This window comes from Rattus norvegicus, chromosome 14, assembly GCF_036323735.1.
Source record: "Rattus norvegicus strain BN/NHsdMcwi chromosome 14, GRCr8, whole genome shotgun sequence".
Taxonomy (NCBI): Eukaryota; Metazoa; Chordata; class Mammalia; order Rodentia; family Muridae; genus Rattus; species Rattus norvegicus.
In genome coordinates this window covers 19,840,036-19,866,818 of record NC_086032.1, presented here as the reverse complement: position 1 = coordinate 19,866,818, position 26,783 = coordinate 19,840,036, and the positions used below count along the sequence as shown (strand labels likewise).

General features: G+C 39.5%; 1 protein-coding gene across 1 annotated transcript; it reads left to right on the top strand.

Annotated features, from left to right (window-relative positions):
- Window positions 1-1,342: 1,342 nt before the first annotated feature.
- On the top strand, window positions 1,343-26,046 carry Enam (enamelin). The gene is made up of 10 exons (NM_001106001.1): window positions 1,343-1,557; window positions 1,859-1,919; window positions 2,053-2,130; window positions 3,216-3,272; window positions 3,384-3,428; window positions 4,912-4,953; window positions 6,859-7,131; window positions 8,218-8,280; window positions 19,494-19,544; window positions 22,685-26,046. The coding sequence occupies exons 1-10, from the start codon at window positions 1,418-1,420 to the stop codon at window positions 26,015-26,017; spliced, it is 4,143 nt and encodes a 1,380-aa protein (NP_001099471.1). The 5' UTR covers window positions 1,343-1,417; the 3' UTR covers window positions 26,018-26,046.
- Window positions 26,047-26,783: the final 737 nt, after the last annotated feature.

Below are 26,783 nucleotides of genomic sequence, written 5' to 3'. Positions count from 1 at the left end.
TGAGCAAGCTGGAGGGGTCAAAGACACTACAAGAAGACCTACGGAGTCCATTAACCTGGACCCATGGGGGCTCACAGAGACTGAACCACCAACCAAAGAGCATGAAGTTGCTGGACCTAGGCCCCCTACACATCTGTAGCAGATGTGCTGCTTGGTTTTCATGTGGGTTGCTCAACGATCGAAGCGGAGGCTGTATCTGTTGCCTGCCATTGGATCTCTTTCTCCTAGCTGGACCGCCTAGTTGGACCTTAGTGGGAGAGGGTGTTCTTAGTCCTGCTGCAACTTATCCCAGGGAAGGGTGTTACCCAAGAGAGGCTTCCCCTTCTCCTCAGAGAAGGGGGTAATGGGAGAAGGGATTTGTGAGGGTAGGATTGGAGAAGAGGAGGGAGGGGGCTACAATCAGGATGTAAATTGAATACATAAATGAATTAATGGAAAAAGAAGAAGTAGGAGAGCTTTTGGCAGCAAACTTAGTTCTCCATTTTTTTAATGACAGCATTAAACTAAGCAAACACACTATGACCAATATCTTCTATTAGAAAGACCAGAGTAACCCAGGTCAACCAAAAATGCAAAGCTTGCTCTGTCAGTAAAAAGGAAAATTAAGTTTATTTAGAAGGGAAGTCTTTGATCATGATGTAAAGTGAATAAATAAATAATGAAAAATAAAGAAGGAAACTAAAAACAAAAAAGGAAAGTCTATTTTATAAAAAATCATGCTGTTGAAAAAATAATAATCACAACTCCAAGTGAATTCCTCAACTACAGCTTTTCCAACATTGTATCATCATAAGCATCTGAGAGGTACTTGTCATTTTGGCCAGCTCCTCTAAAATTCTAAATCCCCAACAACAAAGCTACATCTGATTTTTAAAGGGAACTATACCCTAGGCTTTTATATAATACACAGTAAATAACTGCATTGGTTATAGATATAACCTCTGGTTTAATTACATATTAACTCTATATCAACTAGATCTATATTATTCCAAAACCTTTTGATGGTGGACAGTGATTTATGTCAGTAGCATATAGTTAATAGTCACTTTTGTTCCCAAAATATATTTGTATAAATGAAGTTTCTTTACTTCAAAGCACAAATTCACAGGGAAAGCGCCTTCTAAATCTTCCTGCTGTAAGCTTGTTTTCTAAGCTGTTATTACAGATAATCAGAGACTTCGCTCCATGGCTTCTGTAATAACACATTATACATTTTGCACTGTTTTTTTTTCCACTTACTCTTGTGATGGCAAAACCATTTTTCTCAAAGCTGATTGGTTGTGCATGTCTACAACAGTGCTTAAATGTGACCCTGATATCAAGCCTCCTGACAAGGAGGGATCTTTTTATGTTAAGTCTTTTGGGCACTGAACATGACACCTTCTTAAAGAATTTTTGTTTTATTATTAAGAAATAAATGTGTCTTGCTCCTTGGCTCTCTGTGGCTTCAGCAGTTTGTAGTCATTTCTACCATAGACTATTAAGAACATATTTCAAAGACAGGTTAACAAGGTTCAAGTTTACTTTTTATATAGTACAGCTTCTAAGTGGCATTGGGTGAGTATCAAAGATTATCAACATATATTGTACAGTACCAAATAATGACCTTGTTTATAGATGTTTATTAACTTTCCTATTTTATTTGCAATGTTTCTAAATCACTTTTGTAGACTAATTTTTGATAAAAGTTTCAACTCTTAGTTTATTTGGTGTTTGTTTCTCTTATAGGTTTTCTTCCCAACTGCTCTGACCTCCTTTACACTGTAACTTTGCACATTTTCCCATAAGGAAGTTTTATCAACAATGCACTAGCAGTGTCTCAAAATACGATGCCTGTCTCATTTTCTCTCTGATTTAGCTCTCATCCTAATCTTAAGGCACCGAAGATTAAGCTCGATTGTGAGGACCCTCTCATAAGGGTATGGTTGAATAAAATGATTATCATGACTTGGGCTACTCTTAGAGGTGATGTTGTGATGTTGGTTTCACTTATTTGCTCTCTCTCCAAATTTGAGCTTCTTCTCATGCCAAAATCCTTATTTTTCCCAAAAGGCTTATGAAAGTTTTGGTGAAAACATGTTGCTGCTTCAGTGCAGAAATACAGCTTCTCCTCCAAAGCCATGTGACATGGTGAGTATTCCCCTCATCTGTCTATTATCTGCTCATTCAGACTATAAAGTTCGTTAAGTGCACTTGAGAGGGCAAACCTCACTTAAGTATGTAAGAAAATGGGGAAGATGTAAACCTTCATGGTCATACCTCAGGGCACCACCGAGTATTATTTTCAATCAAAAAAATCAAAAATGATCAAAAAGCAGCTGTTGTTTAGTTACATTCTTTTACATGTAGAAAAGACATCATCCAAAATAATTTGACAGTTTAGCAAAAACAAAGACATTATATATACACAAAAGAAAGTGAGCTGTCTCCTTTCATGTGTACAAAATCTAGACTCACTGTGACTACTGTAGAGATGAGATGGGTGCCTGAATGAGATGAACACCCAGAGTTTCCCAAAAGTCTTGATCCAGGACCTGAGAGACATTTAAAAAGGAAGCCCTCTATCCACTCTCTCTTCACTTCCTGTGGCTTTGTAACCTACACTAAATATACCAGCTTCGGCAGTTACTTTCCTAAGGAAGAGACAAAATATACATTTCTATCTCTTCATTCTCAATTTGCCCTGGCAAGCCTTTGAGCAAAAGTGCATTTTTAAAGGTCAGTTCATAACAATAATAAAAATACAAATAAAGGAAAAGAGGGCAATTTTAACACTGTGAAATTCTACAGTTTATTTCATCAGAATGTTAACGAATTTCTATATAATGCAGTGTTAGATGCAGTATCTTAGAAAACTTAAGTCCTAACTTTTGAAGTGTGCATTCATTGAACCTGAAGATATGTACGATGAATGTGGTTGGACCTTACTAAGCCTTTCTAAATCAACTTGGTAGAGAAAACTCAGAATGAGAAATACTAAGATTTTGCAGGTTATAAACTGCACATCTCCCCATACTCCCACCCCCTACTCCCCACCATCTTTCCTTCTCAGTCTGACATTGGTAATTAATGTCTCCAAATCAACATAAAGTCACAGAAGAATCCCTTTACATTCCTGAACTCAGATGGAAAGCAAAGACACTAGTGCCTAACTGTAGAGTGCCCAAAGCAAATCACTTTAACGTCCCAAGATAACATTCAGTGTCATATTCTAGGTAAAGATGAGTCTCCTTGTTTTCCTGGGTCTGCTTGGGGTCTCGGCTGCCATGCCAGTGAGTATTCTGTCTGTGTTGGGCATTTCCTTTGTGTTCTGTTGTTGCATGGCTCAGGGACAGCTGACAGATTACTCCAGCTAAGGCTCTACATTTCTCCCTCAGTTCCAGATGCCAATGCCCCGAATGCCTGGATTTAGCAGTAAAAGTGAAGAGGTATGTATTATACTCCGTACCGGAGAAGACATGTGCCAGGTCCTACTTAAAAGGTCAGGAAAGGGAGATTATTGGTACTTTTCTTAGAAAATAAAATTTCTAATGAATAGACCAAGAGAAGTAAAGTTGAAAGTCTTGCATTCAGATCAAAGGAAAATTTTTGTCCCCCCTGAGCCTACTTATGTGTTTCAGTGTTGATTTAGGTTAAAATGTAGTCATTAGCTCTGGGGCCAGTTGTGTTCACTAGTAAAGAGCCATCTGTACCTGGGAGAGTTATAAAGTACACGTTTATATCTTTAGCATAATTAAAACTAGTAATCATTAGTCAAACCCCACGTTCATTAGAAACAGCAATCTTCGTTTGCCTGGGTGTTTTGTTTTTGAGACAAGGTCTCTATTGTGTAGCCCTGGATGTCCTGGAACTCTCATCTTTCCTTCTTAATTTGGCTTTGGTAATTATTGTGTGCTCATTAATACAAAATCACAATAGAATCCCTTTATGTTTGTGAACTCTGCCTCAGGGAAACGTAAAGAAGGTAGTGCCTGACTAACCGTAGAGTTATATAGACCAGGCTGGCCTTGAATTCACATAGACCCACCTGCCTCTGAAAGTGCTGGGGTCAGAGGTGTACCAGAGAAGCAGATATCTTTTTACCATGGGATTATCTTGTTCTAAAATCCTGAATTCTAAATAAACAGAACATTCAAAATCGTCAAAGTAAATTATATTTATTTTCTATCATTCTATATTGATTCAATATGAATTCTGACTCAAATTCAGAAATTCAGGGACTGGAAAATTGGTTCAATTGGTAAAGAGCTTGTGGTACAAGCCTGAAAACTGGAGTCTGATTCCCAGAACCTCCAAGTCTGGTGACACTCACTTGTAATCCCAGCACTATGGCGTAGAGACTAGAGGATTCATGGAGCGCCCTGGCAAGCCAGCAAGGAAGGAAACCCCAAAATCAGGAAGACCCAGATACTAAGGAAAATTTGTCTCACAACAGAAGGTAGATACCTCCTAAGGAACAAAATCTAAGATGCCAGCTTCCATAAGCCCTTTGTGTACATGGGGCTCAAGAGATGGTTCAGCAGTTATGAGCACTGGATATTCTTCCAGGGAATAGGGATATGATTCCCAGCACCCACATAATTATCTGTAACCCCAGTGCCAGGGAGTCTGACACCCTCTCAAGTTTTCTTTGGACAGCAGACACACACTGTAACACACAGACATATGTGCAGGCAAACACCCATACACATTAAATAAATGTTAACAATTTTCAAAAAGCTATACGTGTATAAAAATTACATACTCCAGAATATTTCAACAAATACAAATTTTAAACTCATATATATAATTAAGAAATTATGACTATTGTACCTTCAGACCATGGACTCGACTTATAGTTTATGTTTTGAGGGTTAATTTGAATAAAAGCTTTTCATTTTATGCCACATTAATGGATTCCTTTCATTTCAGATGATGCGATATAATCAATTCAATTTTATGAATGCCCCACCAGTAAGTTCTTTCATACTACTTCTGACACTTTCTTTTTATATCCAGAATATATATCCAGAATATTTTATATCCAGAATATGTGCTGTTTGTCTTAGCTGATAACAATGCTAATTACCATACACATGTCTTAGTTAAAAAATAACCATTAACGCAAGGCCCGTTTCAAGGAGGGCTGGAGAGATGGCTCAGTGGTTAAGAGCACTGACTGCCCTTCCAGAGGTCCTGAGTTCAAATCCCAGAACCCACATGGTGGCTCACAGCCATCTGTAATGAGAGCTGATGCCCTCTTCTGGTATGTCTGAAAACAGCTACAGTGTACTATTGTATAATAAAATAGTTTCAAGGAAAAAAACCACTCCACATGTTCCTAGTGACAAACATTCTCCTAATTCATTTCTGTTTTTTTCTACAAATGAATATCATCTACTAATAACAAATATTCTTTGTGTCTCAGAAAACGTTGTTCTGGGGTTGGGGATTTAGCTCAGTGGTAGAGCACTTGCCTAGCAAGCTCAAGGCCCTGGGTTTGGTCCTCATCTCAGGGGAAAAAAAAAGAAAGAAAGGAAGGAAGGGAGGGAGGAAGGGAGGGAGGGAGGGAGGGAGGGAGGGAGGAAGGAAGGAAGGAAGGAAGGAAGGAAGGAAGGAAGGAAGGAAGGAAGAAAACGTTCTAACTAAAGTTTCTTGGAATTCTTTCCATGATGAATGACAACAAACGTAGGATAGTGAATACTATTCAAGGAGCTAGATCTCTTTGTGTTATCCTACACAATTCTAAAACTGAGAATCTTTCTGTATTTCGCTGGAGTAAGCATGGGAAATTCTTGTGGTTGTATGCTAATTCTAGAGCAAACTAAACCATGACCATCAGCTGATCTGACAAAATTGTGTGATAGCCCAAAGTACAGATCTCATGTTGCTGTTGTGACATGATTACAGGCTTCATCAACTCTGTCCTAACCTTTCCATTCAGTAATTGTTTCTTAAGGTCTTTACCTAAAGTCACTGTTTTCAATGCTCCCCTACTAGATTCTGGTTGGCCCAACTTTCCTTGCTATTTTTGTGTCTGTAAACTGAAATTTCTACCAACGTAAAATCATGCATCTGTTTCTGGGTTTTACTTGTTTGTTGTTTGGTTGGTTTTGGTTTAGGTTACTTTGGTTTTGGATGTTTTATTTAACTTCTCCCTCATTTTACCTGGCCTTATACATACCAAGTCACATAAGTTTTGAATTTGTCATAATTTTACATAAAAATCTGTATACTGAGAAAAAAAACGTAAGATTCTTATGCAAGGTGTGGTGGTGCACTCCAAAAATCCCCATACTCAGGATTTTAGTGACCTGAAGATTGCTCTGTGTGTATGCATGTTTGTACATAAAGTGTGTGTTTGTGTGTGTGTGTGTGTGTGTGTGTGTGTGTGCATCAGTGCTTGCCTTCAACCTTTTGTGAGACAGTATCTCTTTGTTGCTTACACTGCACAGACCAGGCTACCTGGATATTGAGATTCCAGGGATTCTCTTGTGTCCTTTTCCCATGTCAGCGATAGGAACACTGGGGTATCACACTATTGTGCCCAACTTTAGATGCATGGTTTCTTGTGAGTCAGAATTAGGGTCTCACATTTGTGCACAAGCACTTTGCCCACTCACCCACTCTATAAGCCACCAAGTTCTTGAACTGACATCTGTTACTGAAGTCTGTCTTTGGTTAGTTTGACAGGCTTTCTAGAAAACTGAGATCTCATCCAGTAAGACAAAAACGTGATGAGGTCTTCATTAAAGATCTTAAAATCAAATTCTACTGGATTTTTAAACTTCTTGACTTGGTTTTGGAAGCTTAACTTTAGAAGGTGGGAGAAACTGAACTCAAACTCATTCGCTGTTACTGCTTTTGCTGCTCTTTCAGATGATGCATATGGGCCCATGGCAAAACGGTTTGCCGATGCCTCCGCACATGCCTCCGCAGTACCCTCCATACCAGATGCCCATGTGGCCTCCGCCAGTCCCCAATGGATGGCAGCAACCCCCAATGCCCAATTTCCCAAGCAAAACTGAACAAACCCAGGAGACCGCCAAACCCAACCAGACCGATCCACAAGAGCCACAACCACAAAAGCAGCCTTTAAAGGAACCACCAAATGAAGCAGCACGAGCCAAAGATGAAGCCCAGCCACCTCAGGTGAGGCTTGAGTAGAAAATGTCCATATCAGATGTATAAGCATACCTTAAAATAGAGGTCCATGCCTTTCCAACATACGTACTTCCTCCAAAATTCAGTACAGGTATTGCTATGAAAGGATATGATGATTAATTTTGACATTTATTAAAAGTTGCCTGACAGGTTAATTCCAACCTTATTTAGTTCACCCTTATTTAGTTTACACAAAAGTTGTTGCCTTAAAGATCCTTTTAAAACACAGAATCAAGCTGTGGGTTGTAGATATGCTGATAATACCAGCAATAGGAAGGCTGAGGTGGAATCATAAGGGAAGGCCTCCATGGCTATGTGCTAAGATACTCTTTGAAAATAAAAAAATATATATAATATTATAGTCTTATAATAGAGTCGCCTGACTCTTGCAGAGAGTCAGGAAAGAAAGATCAAGTTCTACCCCAGCCTCCATTGGTCAGACAATGTTGAGGAAGACACCTCACCTTTCTAGACTTGTTTCCCCATGAATAAGTTAAATGGCTTTTAAATTATTTTTAGACCTATGCTTTGATGCTACAGATTTCTTTAACTTCTTTCAGTACTTCTAGATGACTCAAATGCAGTCGTAACGCAAGGCAAGAAGATGTACAGATGGTATCCCAAGATCCCCTGCAGGGCAGAACTTCAGAAACAGTGGCTTTTGGTTGTTTGTTATCACATATGGTTATACACACAAGAGATGCAAAACTGAATAAAAAGGCACTCCTAGATTTGAGTCCTGATTTCAGTCACTCCTCTGCCATTTGGAGCAAATAATTTCTCTGAGCTTCAGCTTCTCCGGCCAAACAAGAACAACAATAGTGAATGGCTGTCTGAGGTCTAAAGGAGTCCCATGACTGACTACTATTTGAATACATGTTTAATAACACTATTATCATCCTCTCCCCCCGAAATATGCAGAGAGGGAGAGAGAAAAGGGGGGAGAAGAGAAAAAAGATTTGATGCAAACAAAAATGCAAGCAGTCTCCAGTTTTCAAATAATTATTATCTATTTCTGTCATTTCTCATTTTCGATCTCACTAACAAATAACTCTAACTTGTCTTTCTTTCTAGCCATTCCCACCATTTGGCAATGGGCTTTACCCCTATCAACAACCACCATGGCCAATTCCACAGGTAAGAATATGCTATATGCTATAAATTAAAAATAATATCAGTATGTAAAACTAATATAGGCTCACATACTAACAGTCAGCAGAGAGTATGAAACAGACTATCAAGTTAGTAGCTATTCAGAAAAAATGATTAAAAATTGAATATATTTTTTACCCAGACCAGTTTTCAACATGAACAGAGCCACTGATAGCATAATTTAACCATTTAATTTTAAATGGTTGTGCTATAATGCCCTCACGTAAGAGATTAAAATATCTTCAATGAATATCATCACTTAATATAATACAAGAATAGCACTAGACCAGACACAGTTTAAAACTAAGAAGCAAGCCATGATTACATTGTAATCTCTCCATTATATATTTTTCTAACAACAGATATGCCATTATAAAGAATTTTGCAAAATAATACATGAATTCTCAAAGAGTTCTTAAAGTTTAAATTAACAAAATAAAGTATAATATTTAGCTTATTTGAACAAAAAGAATAGTAAAGGCAGTGGTCTCAACCTTCCTAGTGAAAAACCCTTCAATGCAGTTCCTCATGTTGTGGTGACCCCCAACCATAGTATTTTCATTGCTATTTCATATCTGTGATTTTTCTATTGTTTTTTAACAGTAATGTAAACAGCTGTGTTTTCCAGTAGCCTTAGGTTACCTTTGTGAATGGGTCATCAGCTCCCAGAGGGCTTGCAACCCACAGGTTGTGAACCACTGAGTAAGACAAGCTGTTGAAAACAGCTACACACCAAGAAGTACTCAGTGACTGTTTATTTGGCTATGAAACAGGTTTTTCTTGCTTCTAATTTACTGACCAAGAGGGATTTAATGAGGAAAACTTCACTCCTTACTTTTTTCCTTAAAAGGGTGGCTTTTTGCCTCGTGAAAGTAGGAAACATAGACCATCCCAGGTAATTTAAAAGCAACATGATTTTCATGTTGAAATGACTACTAATGTCATCTATATCAATCTATTGATGAGAACCAAAAACAGCTTCTCAAACCCTTGCTACTTTGTAACAATCGCTAAGCTTTCATTTCTTTAAATTTAATATACTCTTACTTTTTTGTAACTTTTGACATTAGTATACAAAATAATGGTTTCATTTTAGCACCTACCATGTTCATGTGTTTGTAGTATGTATGTGTGTCTGTGTAGGTGTGTGCACATGTGGGTGTGGAAGTGGACGTCCATGTATATATGTGGAGCTGGAGGATAGTGTTCACTGTCTTCCTTAATCACTGTAGCTCTGAGACAGGGTCTCCTACTGAATCTGGAGTGCACATCTTTGACTAGGCAACCAGCCCTAGGGATCTGCCCATCTCTGATCCCAACCCTAGAACTGCAAATGCACATGGCCACACCCAGCTGTTTTATGGGGAGGGTCCTGGGAAATTGAACTCTTGGGGCCTCAGCTTGCAAGGAAAGCACTGTTTCAACCCAGCTGTCTCTTCAGCTCATCATAGCACTTCCACATACACTTGCCTTTTCACTTGTTCCTTATTCATCCTCCTCACCAACTGCGTTGGCTCCTCCTTGGCTCCTCTTTTCCTGGTTGCTTCCCTTGCTTCTAAAAGTTCTGACTTTTGCTTTCGTGACACATATATTTCATTATTCTTTTACCCCTCCCTCTCCTCTCACTTCTTTAAGATCTCTTCATCCCCTCTCACAGTCCTCCTTCTATTTTACTGAGCTACACACACACGCGCGCGCACGCACTCACACAAAATCTAGAATTGGCATGTAAGCAAAAACATGGTGTTTTTCTTTTTAAGTTGAACTTATTATATTGAACATAATGATATCCAGTTAGACCCATTTTCCAGGAAATGTCATTATTTCATTTTTATGGCTAAGTAAAATGCATTGTGTAATCTGGTAGTGGTGGAACATGCCTTTAACCCCAGCACATGGAAGGCAGGGGTAAGCAAGTCTATGTGAGTTCAAGGCCAGCCTGGTCTACAGATCAAAGGTTATGCTGAGAAACCCTATCTCAAAAAAAAAAATCGGGGGTTGGGGATTTAGCTCAGTGGTAGAGCGCTTGCCTAGGAAGCGCTAGGCCCTGGGTTCGGTCCCCAGCTCCGGAAAAAAGAACCAAAAAAAAAAAAAAATCCTCATGTAAATGCATACTATCTTTACCCATTCATCTGGTAATAGATATTTTTTAATTTTATTTTCTTGGACATTTTATGAATTTGTACTTCAAATGTTATCTCCCATCCCCCTGCTTCCATGAGGATGTTCCCACTCTCACCCACCTAATCCTACCTGAATGTCCTCGAATTACCCTACATTTGGGAAGTGACCTTTCACAAGAACAAGGGCTTTTCCTCCTATTGATGATGGACAATGCCATCCTCTGCTACATACTTTGCTGAAGTTATGGGTCCCTCCAGGTGTGTTCATTGGTAGGTGGTTTAGCTCCTTGGAGCTCTGGTGGTTGGTTAATGTTGTCCTTCATATGCTGTTACAAACCCCTTCAGCTCCTTCAGTATTTTCTCTAACTCTTCCATTGGGGTTCCCTTGCTCAGTCCAATGGTTGGCTGCAAGCATCCTCATTTGTATCAGTAGGGCTCTGGCAGAGTCTCTCTAGAGAAACCCATATCTGGTTCCTGCCAGCAAGCACTTTTTGGCATCAGCGATAGTCACAGGGCTTGGTGGCTGCATATGGGATAAATCCCCAGGTGGGGCAGTCTCTGGATAACCTTTTCTTCAGTCCCTGCTCCACTCTTTGTCCCACTATTTCCTCCCTTGAGTATTTTGTTCTCCCTGCTAAGAAGGACTAAAGCATCCACATTTTGGTCTTCCTTCTTCTTGGGCTTCATGTGGTCTGTGAACTTTTTTCTTAGGTAGTCCAAGCTTTTGGGCCAATATCCACTTATCAGTGAGTTCATACCATGTGTGTTCTTTTGTGACTGGGTTACCTCACTCAGGATATTTTCTAGTTCCCTCCATTTGCCTAAGAATTTGGTGTAGTCACTGTTTTTAATAGCTGAGTAGTACTCCGCTGTGTAGATATACCACATTTTCTATATCCATTCCTCTGTTAAGACACTTCTGGGTTCTTTCCAGCTTCTGGCTATTATAAATAAGGCTGCTATGAACATAGTGGAGCATGTGTCCTTGTTATGTGTTGGAGCATCTTTGAGTGTATGCCCAGGAGTGGTATAGCTGGCTCCTCAGGTAGTACTGTGTCCAATTTTCTGAGGAACTACGAGATTGATCTCCACAGTGGTTGTGCCAGCTTGCAATCCTACCAAAAAGAGAAGATTGTTCCTATTTCTCCACATCCTCTCCAGGATCTACTGTCACCTGAGTTTTTGATCTTAGCCATTCTGACTGGTGTGAGGTAGAATCTCAGGGTTGTTTTGATTTGCATTTCCCTGATGACTAAGGATGTTGAACATTTCTTTAGGTTCTTCTCAGCCATTCGGTATTCCTCAGTTAAGAATTCTTTGTTTAGCTATGTACCCCATTTTTTGAGACTTTGTAAATTTATTCTTCTCATATAATATATCCTGACTGCAGCCTTCCCTCCCTCCACTTCTTCTACTACCCCACCACCACCCTTCTCTCCCAAATAAATTGCTTCAGAAAGAACAGGCCTTCCAGGGGTAGCAACAGAACTCTACATAATAAGTTGCAATAACTCTAGGCACACACTCTCCTATCAAGGCTGGGTGAGGCAATGCAGTATGAGGAAAAGGGTCCCAAGAGCAGGCAAAAGAGTCAGAGACAGCCCATTCCCACTGTTAGGAAGCCCACACCCAGCTGCATGACCATAATAATATACACAGAGGATATAACCCATACTCATGCAGTCTTGTGGCTGCCATCTGTCTCTGAGAGCCCCTATGAGCCCTGATTAGCTGATTCTGTGGGCCATGTTCTCCTGGTGTCTTTGATTCCTCTGGCTCAGACATATACCCTATTTTTTAATAGGATTATTTCTCTGGAGTCTAACTTCTTGAGTTCTTTCTGTATATTAGATATTTGCTCTCAATTGGATGTAAGATTGATAGAAACCTTTCCCCAATCTGTTGGTTGCTATTTTATTGTAGTGACAGTGTCCTTTGTTGTAGAGAAGCTTTGCAATATTATTAGGTCCCATTTGTCTATTCTTGATCTTAGAGTATAAGTCATTGGTGTTCTGTTCAGGAAATTTTCCCCTGTGTCAATGTGTTTGAGGCTTTTCCCCATTTTCTCTTCTATTAGTTTCAATGTATCAGGTTCTATGTGGAGGTCTTTGATCCACATCCACAAAGACTTGTGCTTTGCATAAGGAGATAAGAATAGGTCAATTTGCATTCTTCTACATGCTGACCTCCAGGTAAACCAGCATCATTTGTTGAAAATGCTGTCTTTTTTCCACTAGACAGTTCTAGCTCTTTTGTCAAAGATCAAGTGACAGTAGGTGTGCGGGTTCATTTCTGGGTCTTCATTTCTTTTCCATTGATCTACCTGCCTGTCTCTATGTAGTTTTTATCACTACTGCTCGTAATACAGCTTGAGGTCAAGGATTGTGATTCCCCCAGAAGTTCTTTTACTGTTGAGAATAGTTTTTGCTGTCCTGCTAATTTCGCTTTTCCAAATGAATTTGCAAATTGCTCTTTCTAATTCTATGAAGAATTGAGTTGGAATTTTGATGGGGATTGCATTGAATCTGTAGGTTGCTTTCTTTTTACTATATTAATTCTGCCATCCATGAGCATGGGAGATTTTTCCATCGTCTGAGATCTTCTTTGATTTCTTTCTTCAGAGACTTGAAGTTCTTGTCATATAGATCTTTCCCTTGCTTGGTTAGAGTCACACAAGGTATTTTATATTATTTCTGGCTATTGTGAAGGGTGTCACTTCCCTAATTTCTTTCTCAGCCTGTTTATCCTTTGAGTAGAAGAAGGCTACTGATTTGTTTGAGTTAATTTTATACCAGGCCACTTTGCTGAAGTTGCTTATCATGCTTAGTAGTTCTCTGGTGGAACTTTTGGGGTCACTTAAATATACTATCATATCATCTGCAAATAGTACTATTTTGACTTCTTCCTCCTCAGTTTGTATCCCTTTGACCTCTTTTTGTCGTCTAATAGCTCTGGCTAGGACTTGAAATACCATATTGAATAGGTATGGATAAAGAGGGTAGCCTTGTGTAGTCCCTGATTTTAGTGGAATTGCTTCAAGTTTCTCTCCATTTAGTTTGATGTTGGCTACTGGTTTGCTGTATATTGCTTTTACTATGTATAGGTATGGGCCTTGAATTCCTGATCTTTCCAAGACTTTTATTATGAAGGGGTATTGAATTTTGTCAAATGCTTTCTCAGCATCTAATAAAATGATCATATGGTTTTTTCCCCTGACTTTTTTTATATAGTAGATTATGCTGATAGATTTCCATATATTGAACCATCCTTGCATCCCTGGAATGATGCTTAGTTGATCATGATGGATGATCATTTTGATGTGTTCTTGGATTTGGTTTGGGAGAATTTCATTGAGTATTTTTGCATCAATATTCATAAAGGAAATTTGTCTGAAGTTAACTTCCTTTGTAGGGTCTTTGTGTGGTTTAGGTATAAGGATAATTGTGGCTTCAAAGAACCAACTAGGTAGTGTTCCTTCTGTTTTTATTTTGTGGAATAGTTTGAAGAGTATTGGTATTGGATCTTCTTTGAAGGTCTGATAGAATTCTGCACTAAACCCATCTGGTTCTGGGCTTTTGGGGGGTGGGAGACGGGGTGACTTTTAATGACTGCTTCTATTTCTTTAGGGGTAACAGGACTGTTTAGATGATTTATCTAATCCTGACTTAACTCTGGTACCTAGTATCTGTCTAGAAAATTGTCCATTTCCTCCAGATTTTCCAGTTTTGTTGAATATAGGCTTTTGTAGTAGGATCTGATAATTGTTTTAATTTCCTCAGTTTCTGTTAGGTCTCCCTTTTCTTTTCTGATTTTGTTAATTTGGATACTGTCTCTGCCCCCTGGTTAGTCTGGCTAAGGGTTTATCTATCTTGTTGATTTTCTCAAAGAACCAGCTCCTGATTTTGTTGATTCTTTGTGTGGTTCTTTTTGTTTCTACTTGGTTGATTTCAGCTCTGAGTTTGATTATTTCCTGCCATCTACTCCTCTTGGGTAAATTTGTTTCTTTTTGTTCTAGAGCTTTCAGGTGTGCTGTCAAGCTGTTAGTGTATGCTCTCTCCAATTTCTTTTTGGAGGCACTCAGAGCTATGAGTTTTCCTTGGAGCAGTGCTTTTATTGTATCACATAAGTTTGGGTATGCTGTGCCTTCATTTTCATTAAATTCTAAAAAGACTTTAATTTCTTTATTTCTTCCTTGACTAAATTGTCGTTGAGTCTCAGAGATTTGTTCAGCTTCCATGTGTATGTGGGCTTTCTGTTGTTTTTATTGTTATTGAAGACCAGCCTAATCCATGGTGATATGACAGAATATATGGGATTATTTCAATCTCTTTGTATGTAATGAGGTCTGTTTTGTGACCAATTATATGCGCAGTTTTTGAGAAGGCACCATGAGGTGTGAGAAGAAGATATATTCTTTTCTTTTAGGATGAAATGTTCTATAGATGTATGTTAAAGCCATTTGGTTCATAACTTCTGTTAGTTTCACTGTGTCTCTGGTTTGTTTGCAAGATCATACCATTGATAAGAGTAGTGTGTTAAAGTCTCCTACTATTATTGTGGGTGATGCAATGTATGCTTTGAGCTTTAATAAAGTTTCTTTTATGAATGTGGGTGCCCTTGCATTTGGAGCATAGAATTCAGAATAGTGTTAATCCTGGTAGATTTTTCCTTTGGTGAGTATGAAGTGTCCTTTCTTATCTTTTTTGATAATTTTTGGTTAAAAGTCGATTTTATTTGATATTACAATGGCTACTCCAGCTTATTTCTTGGGACCATTTGCTTGGAAATTTTTTCCCAGAATTTTACTCTTAGGTAATGTCTGTCTTTGTCACTGAGATTCATTTCCTGTATGCAGCAAAATGCTGGGTTCTGTTTATGTATCCAGTCTGTTAGTCTTTGTGTTTTTATTGGGGAATTGAGTCTATAGATGTTAAGAGATATTAAGGAATAGTGATTGTTTCCTGTTATTTTTGTTGTTAGAGGTGGAATTATGTTTGTGTGGCTGTCTTCTTTTGAAATGTTGCAAGAAGACTGCCTTCTTGCTTTTTCTAGGGTGTAGTTTCCCTCCTTGTGTTGGAGTTTTCCATTTATTATCCTTTGTAGGGCTGGATTTGTGGAAAGATACAATCCATGTTAATTGAGGGTTTTGCTGGATATAGTAGTCTGGGCTGGCAATTGTGTTCTCTTAGGGTCTGTATGACATCTGTCCAGGATCTTCTGGCTTTCACAGTGTCTGCTGTATTCTGGTGTAATTCTGATAGGTCTGCCTTTATATTTTACTTGACCTTCTTCCCTTATTGCTTTTAATACTTTCTTTGTTTTGTGTATTTGGTGTTTAGACTACTACATGACAGGAGAAATTTCTTTCTTTGTCCAATATATTTGGAGTTCTGTTGGCTTCTTGTATGTTTATGGGCATCTCTTTGTTTAGGTTAGGGAAGTTTTCTTCTATAATTTTGTTGACGATATTTACTGGCTCTTTAAGTTGGGAATCTTTGTTCTCTTCTATACCTATTATTCTTAGGTTTGGTCTTCTCATTGTGTCCTGGATTTCCTGGATGTTTTCAGTTAGAAACTTTTGCTTTTTGCATTTTCTTTGATTATTGAGTCAATGTTTTTTATGGTATCTTCTGCCCCTGAGATTCTCTCTTCTATCTCTTGTATTCTGTTGGTGATGCTTGTATCTATGACTCTGATCTCTTTTCTAGGTTTTCTATCTCCAAGGTTGTCTCCCTTTGTGATTTCTTTATTGTTTCTATTTCCATTTTTAGATCCTGGATGGTTTTGTTCAATTTCTTCTCCTGTTTGGTTGTGTTTTCCTATAACTCTTTAAGGGATTTTTGTCTTTCCTTTTTACGGGCTTCTACTTGTTTACCTGTGTTCTCCTGTATTTCTTTGAGGGAATTATTTATGTCCTTCTTAAAGTCCTCTATCATCATCATGAGATGTGATTTTAAATCCAAATCTTGCTTTTCCAGTGTGTTGGGATATCCAGTATTTCCTGTGGTAGGAGAACTGGGTTCTGATGATGCCAAGTAGTCTTGGTTTCTGTTGCTTAGGTTCTTGTGCTTGCCTCTTACCATCTGGTTATCTCTGATGTTTGTTGGTTTTGCTATCTCTGACTGGAGTTTGCCTCTCCTGTGAGCCTGTGAGCCTGTGATCTTAGGAGTTAGAGTGCTCCTGGGAGACCAGCTCTATCAGGGCAGGTTTGGGGTCCAAGAGCTGTGGGATGGCCCCAGCTCTGGGCACAGATGGAGACCAGAAGGGTCCTGTCCTAGGTTGCCCTGTGGCTCCCATGCCCTGTGCACTCCAGGAGTGTCTCTCCTTGGACAGTCAATGGAGAAAAAGTGGGGTCCCACCTGTGGGCTGTGGGCTTAGGAGAGAGAGCGTTCCTGGCAGACCAGCTCACTGTGGGAAGGTTTTGTGTCCCCTGATAATAGATATTTAGACATATTTTACTTGCTAATCATTGTAAATAAATCTAAGAATCTTTGTGATATATCAACTTAAGAGTTCTACAGATATAACCTCCAAAATGGTCCAGCTATGGCAGACAGAGAGCTCTGTTTTTAGATTTGTGAGTAACTTCCACACTAACATCCATAGTGGCTGCATCACTCCATATTAACACCTGCAGTGGCTAACAGTCTAGAGTTGTAACTTCCACACTAACATCTGTAGTGGCTCTGTCACTTCATATTACCACCTGCAGTTTCTAACAGTCCTCTTCCCCATATCCTTGACAATATTCCTTAACATTTATGTGCTGGAATAAAAACCTTTCTGAGTACATTGAAATAGAATCTGAAATTAATTTAAAATAATTCTGATAGTTAAGAATGTTCAATACTTTCATAATTATTGGCCATTTGTACTTTCTCTTTTAATAACTGTCTCTCCACTCCATTAGACCATTTACTATTTCTTTTAATGTTCAGTTTTTGCAGCCCTTTCTATAATCTATACATCTCTTAAGTATAGTTGACAATGATCCCTTCCCACTCTGTGGACTGTGCCTTCACTCTGGTGATTGTATACTCTGGTGTGCAAAAAAACTCTTTAATGTCATGTAATCCTCCCATTTTCAACTGTTGGGAGTCTATTCTGCTACTGGAGACTTTGTCAGAAAATTCTTAACATATGCCTGCATCTTAAACTATTTTATCTCTGTTTTCTTTTATTAACTTCAAAGCTACAGTTCTTATATGTAAGCTTTCAATTCATTTTTAGTTGGTTTTGCTGTAAGGTGAGAGATATAGACTTAGTTTAATTCTTCAACAAGTGAATATCGTTTTCCCAGCACCATTTGTTAAAGAAGTTGTCTTTTTTCTAATGTATGTTCTTGACACCTCTGTTGAAAATTAGGTGTTTGTAGCTACGTGTGTTTAATTCTGTATTTGACTTTCTATTTTTTTTCTGGTTTTTCTAGTGTCTATTTTCTGTTTGTACAAATGTCATACTAGCGTTGTTATAGCTCTGTACTGTGTAGAGCTATATCAGGTATATTACCAGAATTTCTCTTTCTGTTTAAAATTTCTTTTTCTGTTTAAAATATTTGAATCCTTTGTGTTTTCACATAAATTTTATAATTTTTCCTATTTCTGCAAAAGATATAATGGAAATTTTGGTGGAGATTGAGTTAAATATATGGATCAACTTTAGTAATATGATCATTTTTATAATCTTGAATTTGATAAACCCATGTACATTTTCTTTTCTTTTCTTTTCTTTATTTATTTATTTATTTTATGTATGTGAGTACACTGTAGCTGTCTTCAGACACACCAGAAGAGGGCATCAGATCCCATTACAGATGGTTGTGAGCCACCATGTGGTTGCTGGGAATTGAACTCAGGACCTCTGGAAGAGCAGTCAGTGGTGTTAACAACTGAGCCATCTCTCCAGCCCACATTTACTTTTCTTTTGTGAGCATTTAGATTTTAAGAAAATTAACTTTAAATGTACACAAAGAATGTTAAATAGAACATTATGATCTAATCTCATATTGTTGTATGTTCTAATATAGGTGCTTGAAGCCCACATCACTCAAATATCAATATTTATCTCTCTTTCCTTCTCTTCTTTCTCCTTCTTCTCTTACTCTCCCCTCCCCCAAGATAGTGAGGTAAGGTGATTATTAAGATGTGGATATTTTTAGTAAGATAGCCTAGCATCATCTTACAGCTTTATAAAAATGGAAGTCACAGTGGCCGTAAGTATTGGCAGGTAGTGAGTCTAACGACTTGAGAACATAATTCACAAAATGACTAATGAGCAAATTAGACATCCCTCCTGTCTTACAAACAAATAGCGACATAGGACGTCTTCCTAGGGCTGAGGAGCAAGCTTAATGGGTAAAGTGCTTGCTGTACAAGCATGAAGACTTGAGTTCAGATCCCCAGCACTGCCTCTCAACCCTAGTGCTGGGGAAAGGAGACAGGAAATCCCAGATCTTGCTGGCTCAGCTACTCTAGCCAACCAGTGAGCTCCATGTTCAATGAGAAATCTTATCTCAAAAAAATAAAGTGAAGGAGGTAAGAAGAAGGCATCCAACATCAACCTCCAGCCTCCACACAGATGCGCACATGCACGTGTACACAAACACACATGTACACATACACAAACATACATGCTCAAGTACACATAACACATACACAGTCATACACACAGACACACATACACAATCACAAACCACACAGACACATGCAAACACACACACACACACACACACACACAATCATACACACAAACATGCACACATAGACACAATCCCAGACACATTTCTAATCCAGTCTAATGGCACACAACAGTAATCCAAGCACTTGAAGGCTGAGGGAGGAAGATTGCCATGAACTCAAAGACAGCCCAGACACATAATGATCCTGATATAAATCAACATCCTGTCTTAAAAATGAAAAGAAGGGGGGCTGGGGATTTAGCTCAGTGGTAGAGCGCTTGCCTAGGAAGTGCAAGGCCCTGGGTTCGGTCCCCAGCTCCGAAAAAAAGAACGAAAAAAAAAAAGGAAAAGAAGGAAAGTGATTGATTCCTGTGTTCACTGTGCTGTTCATCTTTCAGACAGGACCACCAACAGGGTTCGGACGACCCAAGTTCAGCAATGAAGAAGGAGTAAGTACGAGTGGCTCTGTCACCCTGGTTAAGAATTATAGTCTACCGACTGCTATCTTTTAACCCAGTGTCACAGGAACTTAAAATCATCACTAAAAATGTCTTTAACTCAAGTTCCTAAGTTTTTTTAAGTGAAATAAAATCAAGCCAGTGATGCAAAGAAGTCAGATGTGGTATTGGTCACAGTAGTACATGCATAGTCTCAGCACAGCAGACGGCTGCATAGATTGGTTTCTAAACCCAGACCATTTAAATGGGGCATAATTCCTTTACATGTATTGAAACATTAAGCACATATTTGCTGGGAAAACTATTAGGCTCTTTGCAAACTCGATAATGAGTTCTAGACAGTAAAACACACAGAAAGACATTAAGATCATCTTAGAATATTCTTTTCATAGGAAATTATATTATCACCTAAATATCTCACTGTATAAATACTGAAATACAAAGAAGATAAATTAATATCCAATTTTTTTCTTGGGTTACAAGTCTTATGATACCATACCATTTTTACAATACTCCAGGAAAGTAATCAGATATACCCAGTCAATTCTTAGTATGTTATCAAATAAACTGTTCTAGTGGTTGTGAGTCCATCCTGGACTTCACTTACTCCTTACCTCTAACTCAGTGAAAGCAGAAATTTAGCTTTGCTGGAGGAGGAAGGAACGAGGTTACTAAACTAATGGTGGTGAAAATTTTATTTCGGTAATATCACAGGACATTTAAAATATCACTATAAAATACCCACGTAAGAGTGACTCAGACCGGGGCTGGAGAGATGGCTCAGTGGTTAAGAGCACTGATTGCTCTTCCAGAGGTCCTGAGTTCAATTCTCGGCAACCACATGTTGGCTCACAACCATCTGTAATGGGATCTGATGCCCTCTTCTGGTGTGTCTGAAGATAGCTACAGTGCACTCATATAAATAAAATAAATACATCTTTAAAAAAAAAGTGACTCAGATCATCGGTTGTGGTGGTACACACCAGTAGGATTTGCTGAAGGAGGCAGAGGCAGGAGGATCACTAGTTCGAGGCCAGCCTGGGCTACACAAGAGTGACTCAGATCATTGTTTACAGTAACTTCACTTACAAACTAGAACTTCAGATTTTCATAAAAATTAACAAGTAAAACAGAATAACTCAGGCATAAACATAGACTTACATCTCTTGGGGATACTGTTCAATTTCTTGTGTGACACTAGGAATATTTTCTCACCTGCCTATCTCATCATCTCTATCCCCAAATGAAAATAAAACTATTTTCCCTTCTATTTGTTTTCAAAGAAAAACTAGGACTCCTCAGATACAGCTCAGTTGTAGAAGACTTAACTACCATGCACAGGGGAAAAATGGGTTTAACCACCAGCACAGGGGAAAAATTAAATTAACCAAATGATACATACATATCAAAAAACTCACATAGGTTGCTCATTTAATTCAAAATCATTAAGTATTTCCTACTGATCTAGAACACTAGAATATCAAAACAGTATTTTTACTCAAAAACTTCCCATGGAGGAGTCAAGTGGAAGGGCCCAGTGAGATGAGCACGTAAAGTCAAACCTGCTGTGCTGTCCAGCAGAAGGCGGCAGACGTCGGCAGCCAAGCCTAAGCCAAGCGCCACAGGAGTCAGGGACTGCTGCTGTGGCGCTCAAGCTGCATCTTGAAGGATAAGTGTGCTGGGAGAGGTAAGGGTGTAGGCGGAAACTGGTTAGATAGGAAGAAGCCTTGCACAAAGACTCAGAGAAATGACAGATGCAGTCTGCAACCACATCAGGTTTATGGAAGAGGAAATAAGGTTAAATGCCATGGCCATGACGCAGATAGTGGTAAAAGCTTTAACGATAGTACATTGTATGTACATATGTAGCACTTATTGGAAACAAAATTCCAGATATGAAGATATACAGAAGAGAGATGTAGATATAGATTCTCATTTGACTCTCATGACAAATTGTGTAGCTTATACTCTTCTATTATTATCGTCTCCATTTTACAATTGAACAAAGTGAATTTAGCCAATGGTTATAGCCTGAAAAAGTAGAAAGATACTGCAGTCCACATTTATCTGGCACCAAGACATACTGCTTTCTAAATTATGCTAAAGAATTTAGAGTTCATCCTTTAAGGGAAAGGCAACTCTAAACACATATTTAAAGAGAAAATGTTGCAATTCTCAGAACCCTATCCCTAGTGTCTCCTACTCTGATGGAAATTAAAAAGAAAAATCAGAAAATAAAGTAAGATTACACATACAGAACTAAGAAAGCAACGTTAATAGTTTGCTATTAAAAAAACAGGACAAGGATACAAGTTCAGATGGGAATGTTTGGACTTGGTAATTAATTGTCTGGGGAAATAGAGAGAGCAGAAGCTGTGGCAACTGGGTTTGAGAATAGAAAGTGCTCCTTATATATATGATACGGAAGAATGACGTTTGTGAGGGGATAAACCCTGTTCTGGGCTCGTTCAGTCGGCAGAGTCTGGAGCCTTACTGACTGGACTTTGGAAAGAACTGTGGGACAGGATTTTTGCCGTTATGAAATAAAAGCATGAATCCATATTTGAGGTTCAGGCTCAACAACACAGGAGGGCAAAATGAGAACACAGAAATGAGGAGGAAAAGGGATGGAATCAAAAACAAAAACTAAATCATGTTGTTGCCCACCTGTGACCCCAGCACTCTGAAGGCCAAGCGGGACGGTCACTGCAAGTTTAGAGCTACACCGATCTACACAGCAAGTTACAGGCCAGTCAGGGTTTGAGGGCAAAAACTCTACCTCAAAAATAAGTAACTAGATACTATTAAAAATTATAAAAGTTGGGGTTGGGAATTTAGCTCAGTGGTAGAGAGCTTGCCTAGCAAGTGCAAGGCCCTGGGTTCGGTCCCCAGCTCCGAAAAAAAGAAAAAAAAAAAAAGAATTATAAAAGTTAACCTGGCCACTGTGGCTCACGTGTGTAACCTCAGCATTCAGGGAGCTCAAGCATGTAGGCTGTCGTGGTAAGAGAAGCCTGTGAGGGAGATTTCCCTGTTACACTAAGCAATTCCAAGCAACACCATGAAAGGAAACAAAAAAAACAACAACAACAAAAAAAAAAAAAATCTCTCCTTTTCTGTCTTCTTTCCTACAGAATCCTTATTATGCATATTTTGGATATCACGGCTTTGGGGGCCGTCCTTATTACTCAGAAGAGATGTTTGAAGATTATGAAAAACCCAAAGAAAAAGATCCTCCTAAACCTGAGGACCCGCCCCCAGATGACCCACCCCCAGAGGCCTCTACAAATTCAACAGTGCCTGATGCTAATGCCACTCAATCAATTCCTGGAGGGGGTCAAGGTGGAAATGACTCTAGCCCAGTAGGAAACACAGGCCCTGGGCCTAATGCTGGGAACAATCCTACAGTTCTAAATGGTGTCTTCCCTCTCCCTAAAGTTAATGTTTCAGGCCAGGGAGTACCGAAAAACCAAATTCCGTGGAGACCAAGTCAGCCAAATATTTATGAAAATTATCCTTATCCAAATTATCCTTCAGAAAGACAATGGCAAACCACTGATACCCAGGGGCCTAAACAGAACGGACCTGGTTACCAAAATCCACAAATCCAAAGGGGTCCTCAGTGGAATTCCTTTGCTTGGGAAGGCAAACAAGCTACTACTCATCCAGGAAATCCAACTTACCACAAACCTTCCCCTCCTACCTCAAGAGTTAATTATCCCAACTATGCAGGAAATCCAGTCAATTTCGGAAGAAAACTGCCAGGGCCAAAAAAACCCTTTATGGGAGCCAATCCAGCTTCAAACAAACCCTTTGTGGGAGCCAATCCAGCTTCAAACAAACCCTTTGTGGGAACCAATCCAGCCTCAAACAAACCCTTTGTGGGAGCCAATCCAGCCTCAAACAAACCCTTTGTGGGAGCCAATCCAGCCTCAAACAAACCCTTTGTGGGAGCCAATCCAGCCTCAAACAAACCCTTTGTGGGAGCCAACCCAGCCTCAAACAAACCCTTTATGGGCACCAATCCTGCTGCAAATAAACCATCTATAGGAACCAATGCAGCCTCAAACAAACCATTTGTGGGAACCAATGCAGGTACAAATAAACCGTTTATGGGAATCAATGTTGCCTCAAATAAACCCTTTATGGGAACCAATCCGGCCTCAAATAAACCCTTTGTGGGAACCAATCCAGCCTCAAATAAACCATTTGTGAGAAGCAATCATGCCTCAAATAAACCATTTGTAGGAGCCAATGCTGCTTCAAATAAACCATTTGTGGGAACCAATGTGCCCTCAGTGGGTCCTAAACAGGTTACTGTTAGCCACAATATGAAAACCCAAAATCCAAAGGAAAAGTCACTAGGTCAAAAAGAAAGAACAGTCACTCCTACCAAAGATACAGGCAACCCCTGGAGAAGCTCTAAACAATATGGAATTAACAATCCAAACTATAATTTGCCTCACCCTGAGGGTAGCATGGTAGGCCCAAATTTTAATTCCTTTGATCAACAAGAAAACACCTACTTCTCAAGAGGAGATTCCAGAAAAGTAGCAAGTCCTAATAGACAAATCCAAAGTCAGAATTTGCCCAAAGGAATTGCTTTAGAGCCAAGAAGAACCCCATTTGAATCAGAAACTAAAAGACCTGAATTAAAGCATAGTACAAACATGCCTGTGTACCCTAAGAAAAACCCTTCTCCTACAAGAGGACATTTCCCTGCTGGAAGAAATAACTGGAATCACCAAAAAACCCTTCCGCCCTTAAAAGAAGGCCATGGGAGGAAAGAAGAAAATTTACGTCATCCTCCCTATGGCTCTAGAGGAAATGTTTTTTACCATGAATATAACAATCCTTATCCTAATGAGAAATCACCGTACCTTAGAGGCAATACATGGGATAAGAGGATCAGCACTCCCGGTACTATGATGCAACCAGAAAATCCACAGTATACCATGTCTTCTCTAGACCAGAAGGAAACAGAGCAGTACAATGAAGAGGACCCAATTGATCCAAATGAAGATGAATCTTTTCCAGGACAAAGTAGATGGGGTGATGACGAGCTGAGCTTCAAAGGAAACCCAACACTTAGGCAGTATGAAGGTGAGCAATACACCTCAACCCTGGCGAAGGAATACCTTCCCTATTCCCTAAGTAATCCACCAAAGCCCAGTGAAGACTTTCCTTACAGTGAATTCTATCCCTGGAACCCACATGAAACTTTTCCAATCTATAACCCAGGACCTACTATAGCACCACCTGTGGACCCCAGAAGTTATTATGTTAACAATGCAGTAGGACAAGAAGAAAGCACTCTCTTTCCTTCATGGACCTCCTGGGACCACAGGAATCAAGCTGAGAGGCAGAAAGAAAGTGAGCCGTATTTCAACAGAAATGTCTGGGATCAGTCAATGAGTTTACACAAATCTAATATACAAAACCCAAACCATCCTTATTCCACTACATCCCCTGCTGGATTTCCAAAAGATCCAACGTGGCTTGAAGGTGAGAATTTGAACTATGATTTACAAATTACTAGTTTAAGTCAACCAGAGAGAGAACAGTTGGCTTTCCCAGACTTGAGGCCTCAAAGTTACCCAACAGGCCAAAATGAAGACCATTTATTTCACCAAAGTCAGAGAGGGTCTTGCTGCATTGGTGGCTCCACAGGACATAAAGAAAATGTGCTGGCTTTACACGACTACACTTCATCCTATGGCCTTCCACCAAGAAAGACCCAAGAAATCAGTCCTGTGCATACAGAAAGCAGTTATACCAAATATGCAAAACCTAATGTTTCCCCAGCAAGCATCCTACCTAATCAAAGAAATATCTCAGAGAACAAACTGACTGCAGAAAGCCCAAACCCAAGTCCATTTGGAGATGATGTGCCTACTGTGAGAAAAAACACTCCAAATTCTGGAAAGAATCAACTGGAGACAGGAATTATAGCCCTTTCTGAAGCCAGCTCTTCTCAGCCAAAAAACACAGCCTGTCTTAAAAGTGACCTTGGAGGAGATCGGAGGGATGTTCTGAAACAGTTTTTCGAAGGCACCCAGCTCGGTGAAAGAACTGCTGGCCTGACCCCTGAGCAGCTCGTCATTGGTAGTCCTGATAAAGGCTCTGGCCCAGATGGCACACACAGTGAAGTCCAAGGCAGTGAGGGTGAAATGCAGCAGCAGAGGCCACCCACCATCCGGAAGTTGCCATGCTTTGGTTCCAAATTAGCAAAACTTCACTCTTCTAGCACTGGACCTCCAACTAACAATGGAGGGCCAAGCCTACCTAATGGTGCTCTCTCCACACCCACCGAAAGTCCTGACACATTGGTTGGGTTAGCTACTAGGGAACAATTTAAAAGTATAAATGTCGATCAACTTAATGCAGATGGACACACAACACTTGAATCTTTTCAAGACACCAGTCAACAGGACCAAGCACACGGCTGTTTACTGCTTCAGGCTTAGGTATTACTTCAACTGAACATTCGTGGGGGACGGAAAAAATAAGCAATCCTTTGTCAATGATTCTGCAACTTTGTACCCTGAGACTCCATTACCTTCTTATGATTCCCTAAGCTTTTAACTCTCCCAACAGTAGAAATAGTGGCCCAAGTAGAGTTAATGAGATTGGGCCTCTGGGGCTGGCTGGATCCAGCACTGTAACAAGTTAGTGCTCATCTAAGAAAAAGCATGAAGGCCATGACCATTCCTGCCTTGAAACTTGTAAGCTATTTGATTGTCCGAGTTAGTTCCCTCTTTCTTGTTAACTTTATCCTGTTTCTCTCAAGTTACTTACAATGCTCTCTGATTCTGCACATCTAGCAGGCTGTTGAGTTTTCCATTTTGCAAACAGAGGTCTGCACACCAATATAGTGCACGATACACTTTTTCCTGTAAGTTGTTTCTGTGTGTTCTATTTCTAGTTAAGAGTCTCTTTGGCTTGTTTTTCTCCCACTGTCTCCTTCTCTCTCCTTCCTTCTCCTTGCAGTTTTAAACGTCCCTGAACATTCTCCATCCGTCCCTTCTCACATGCTAAGGTACTGACCTGTCACCACTGGCGGTTCCTTGTATTTCACACCTCCTTTGGTTTTCCTTCCCTTCAGTTTTCTGCTCTGTTTCCAAATATGTAACTTTGAACTTTTACCAAAATTAACCTTTCCTCTGTGACATTTTTCTCTTCAAATATCACCCCCCCAACCTTATATGCTATTTTCATGCTTTGAGACTATCC

What these genes read in the sequence shown, in the direction of transcription:
- Enam (NM_001106001.1), top strand. Translation starts at nt 1,418, where the DNA reads ATGTGTCTTGCTCCTTGGCTCTCTGTGGCTTCAGCAGTTTGTAGTCAT. An exon ending in GGGTCTCGGCTGCCATGCCA is followed by an intron (nt 3,273 to 3,383) that starts GTGAGTATTCTG and finishes CCTCAGTTCCAG; the next exon opens with ATGCCAATGCCCCGAATGCC. An exon ending in TTAGCAGTAAAAGTGAAGAG is followed by an intron (nt 3,429 to 4,911) that starts GTATGTATTATA and finishes CTTTCATTTCAG; the next exon opens with ATGATGCGATATAATCAATT.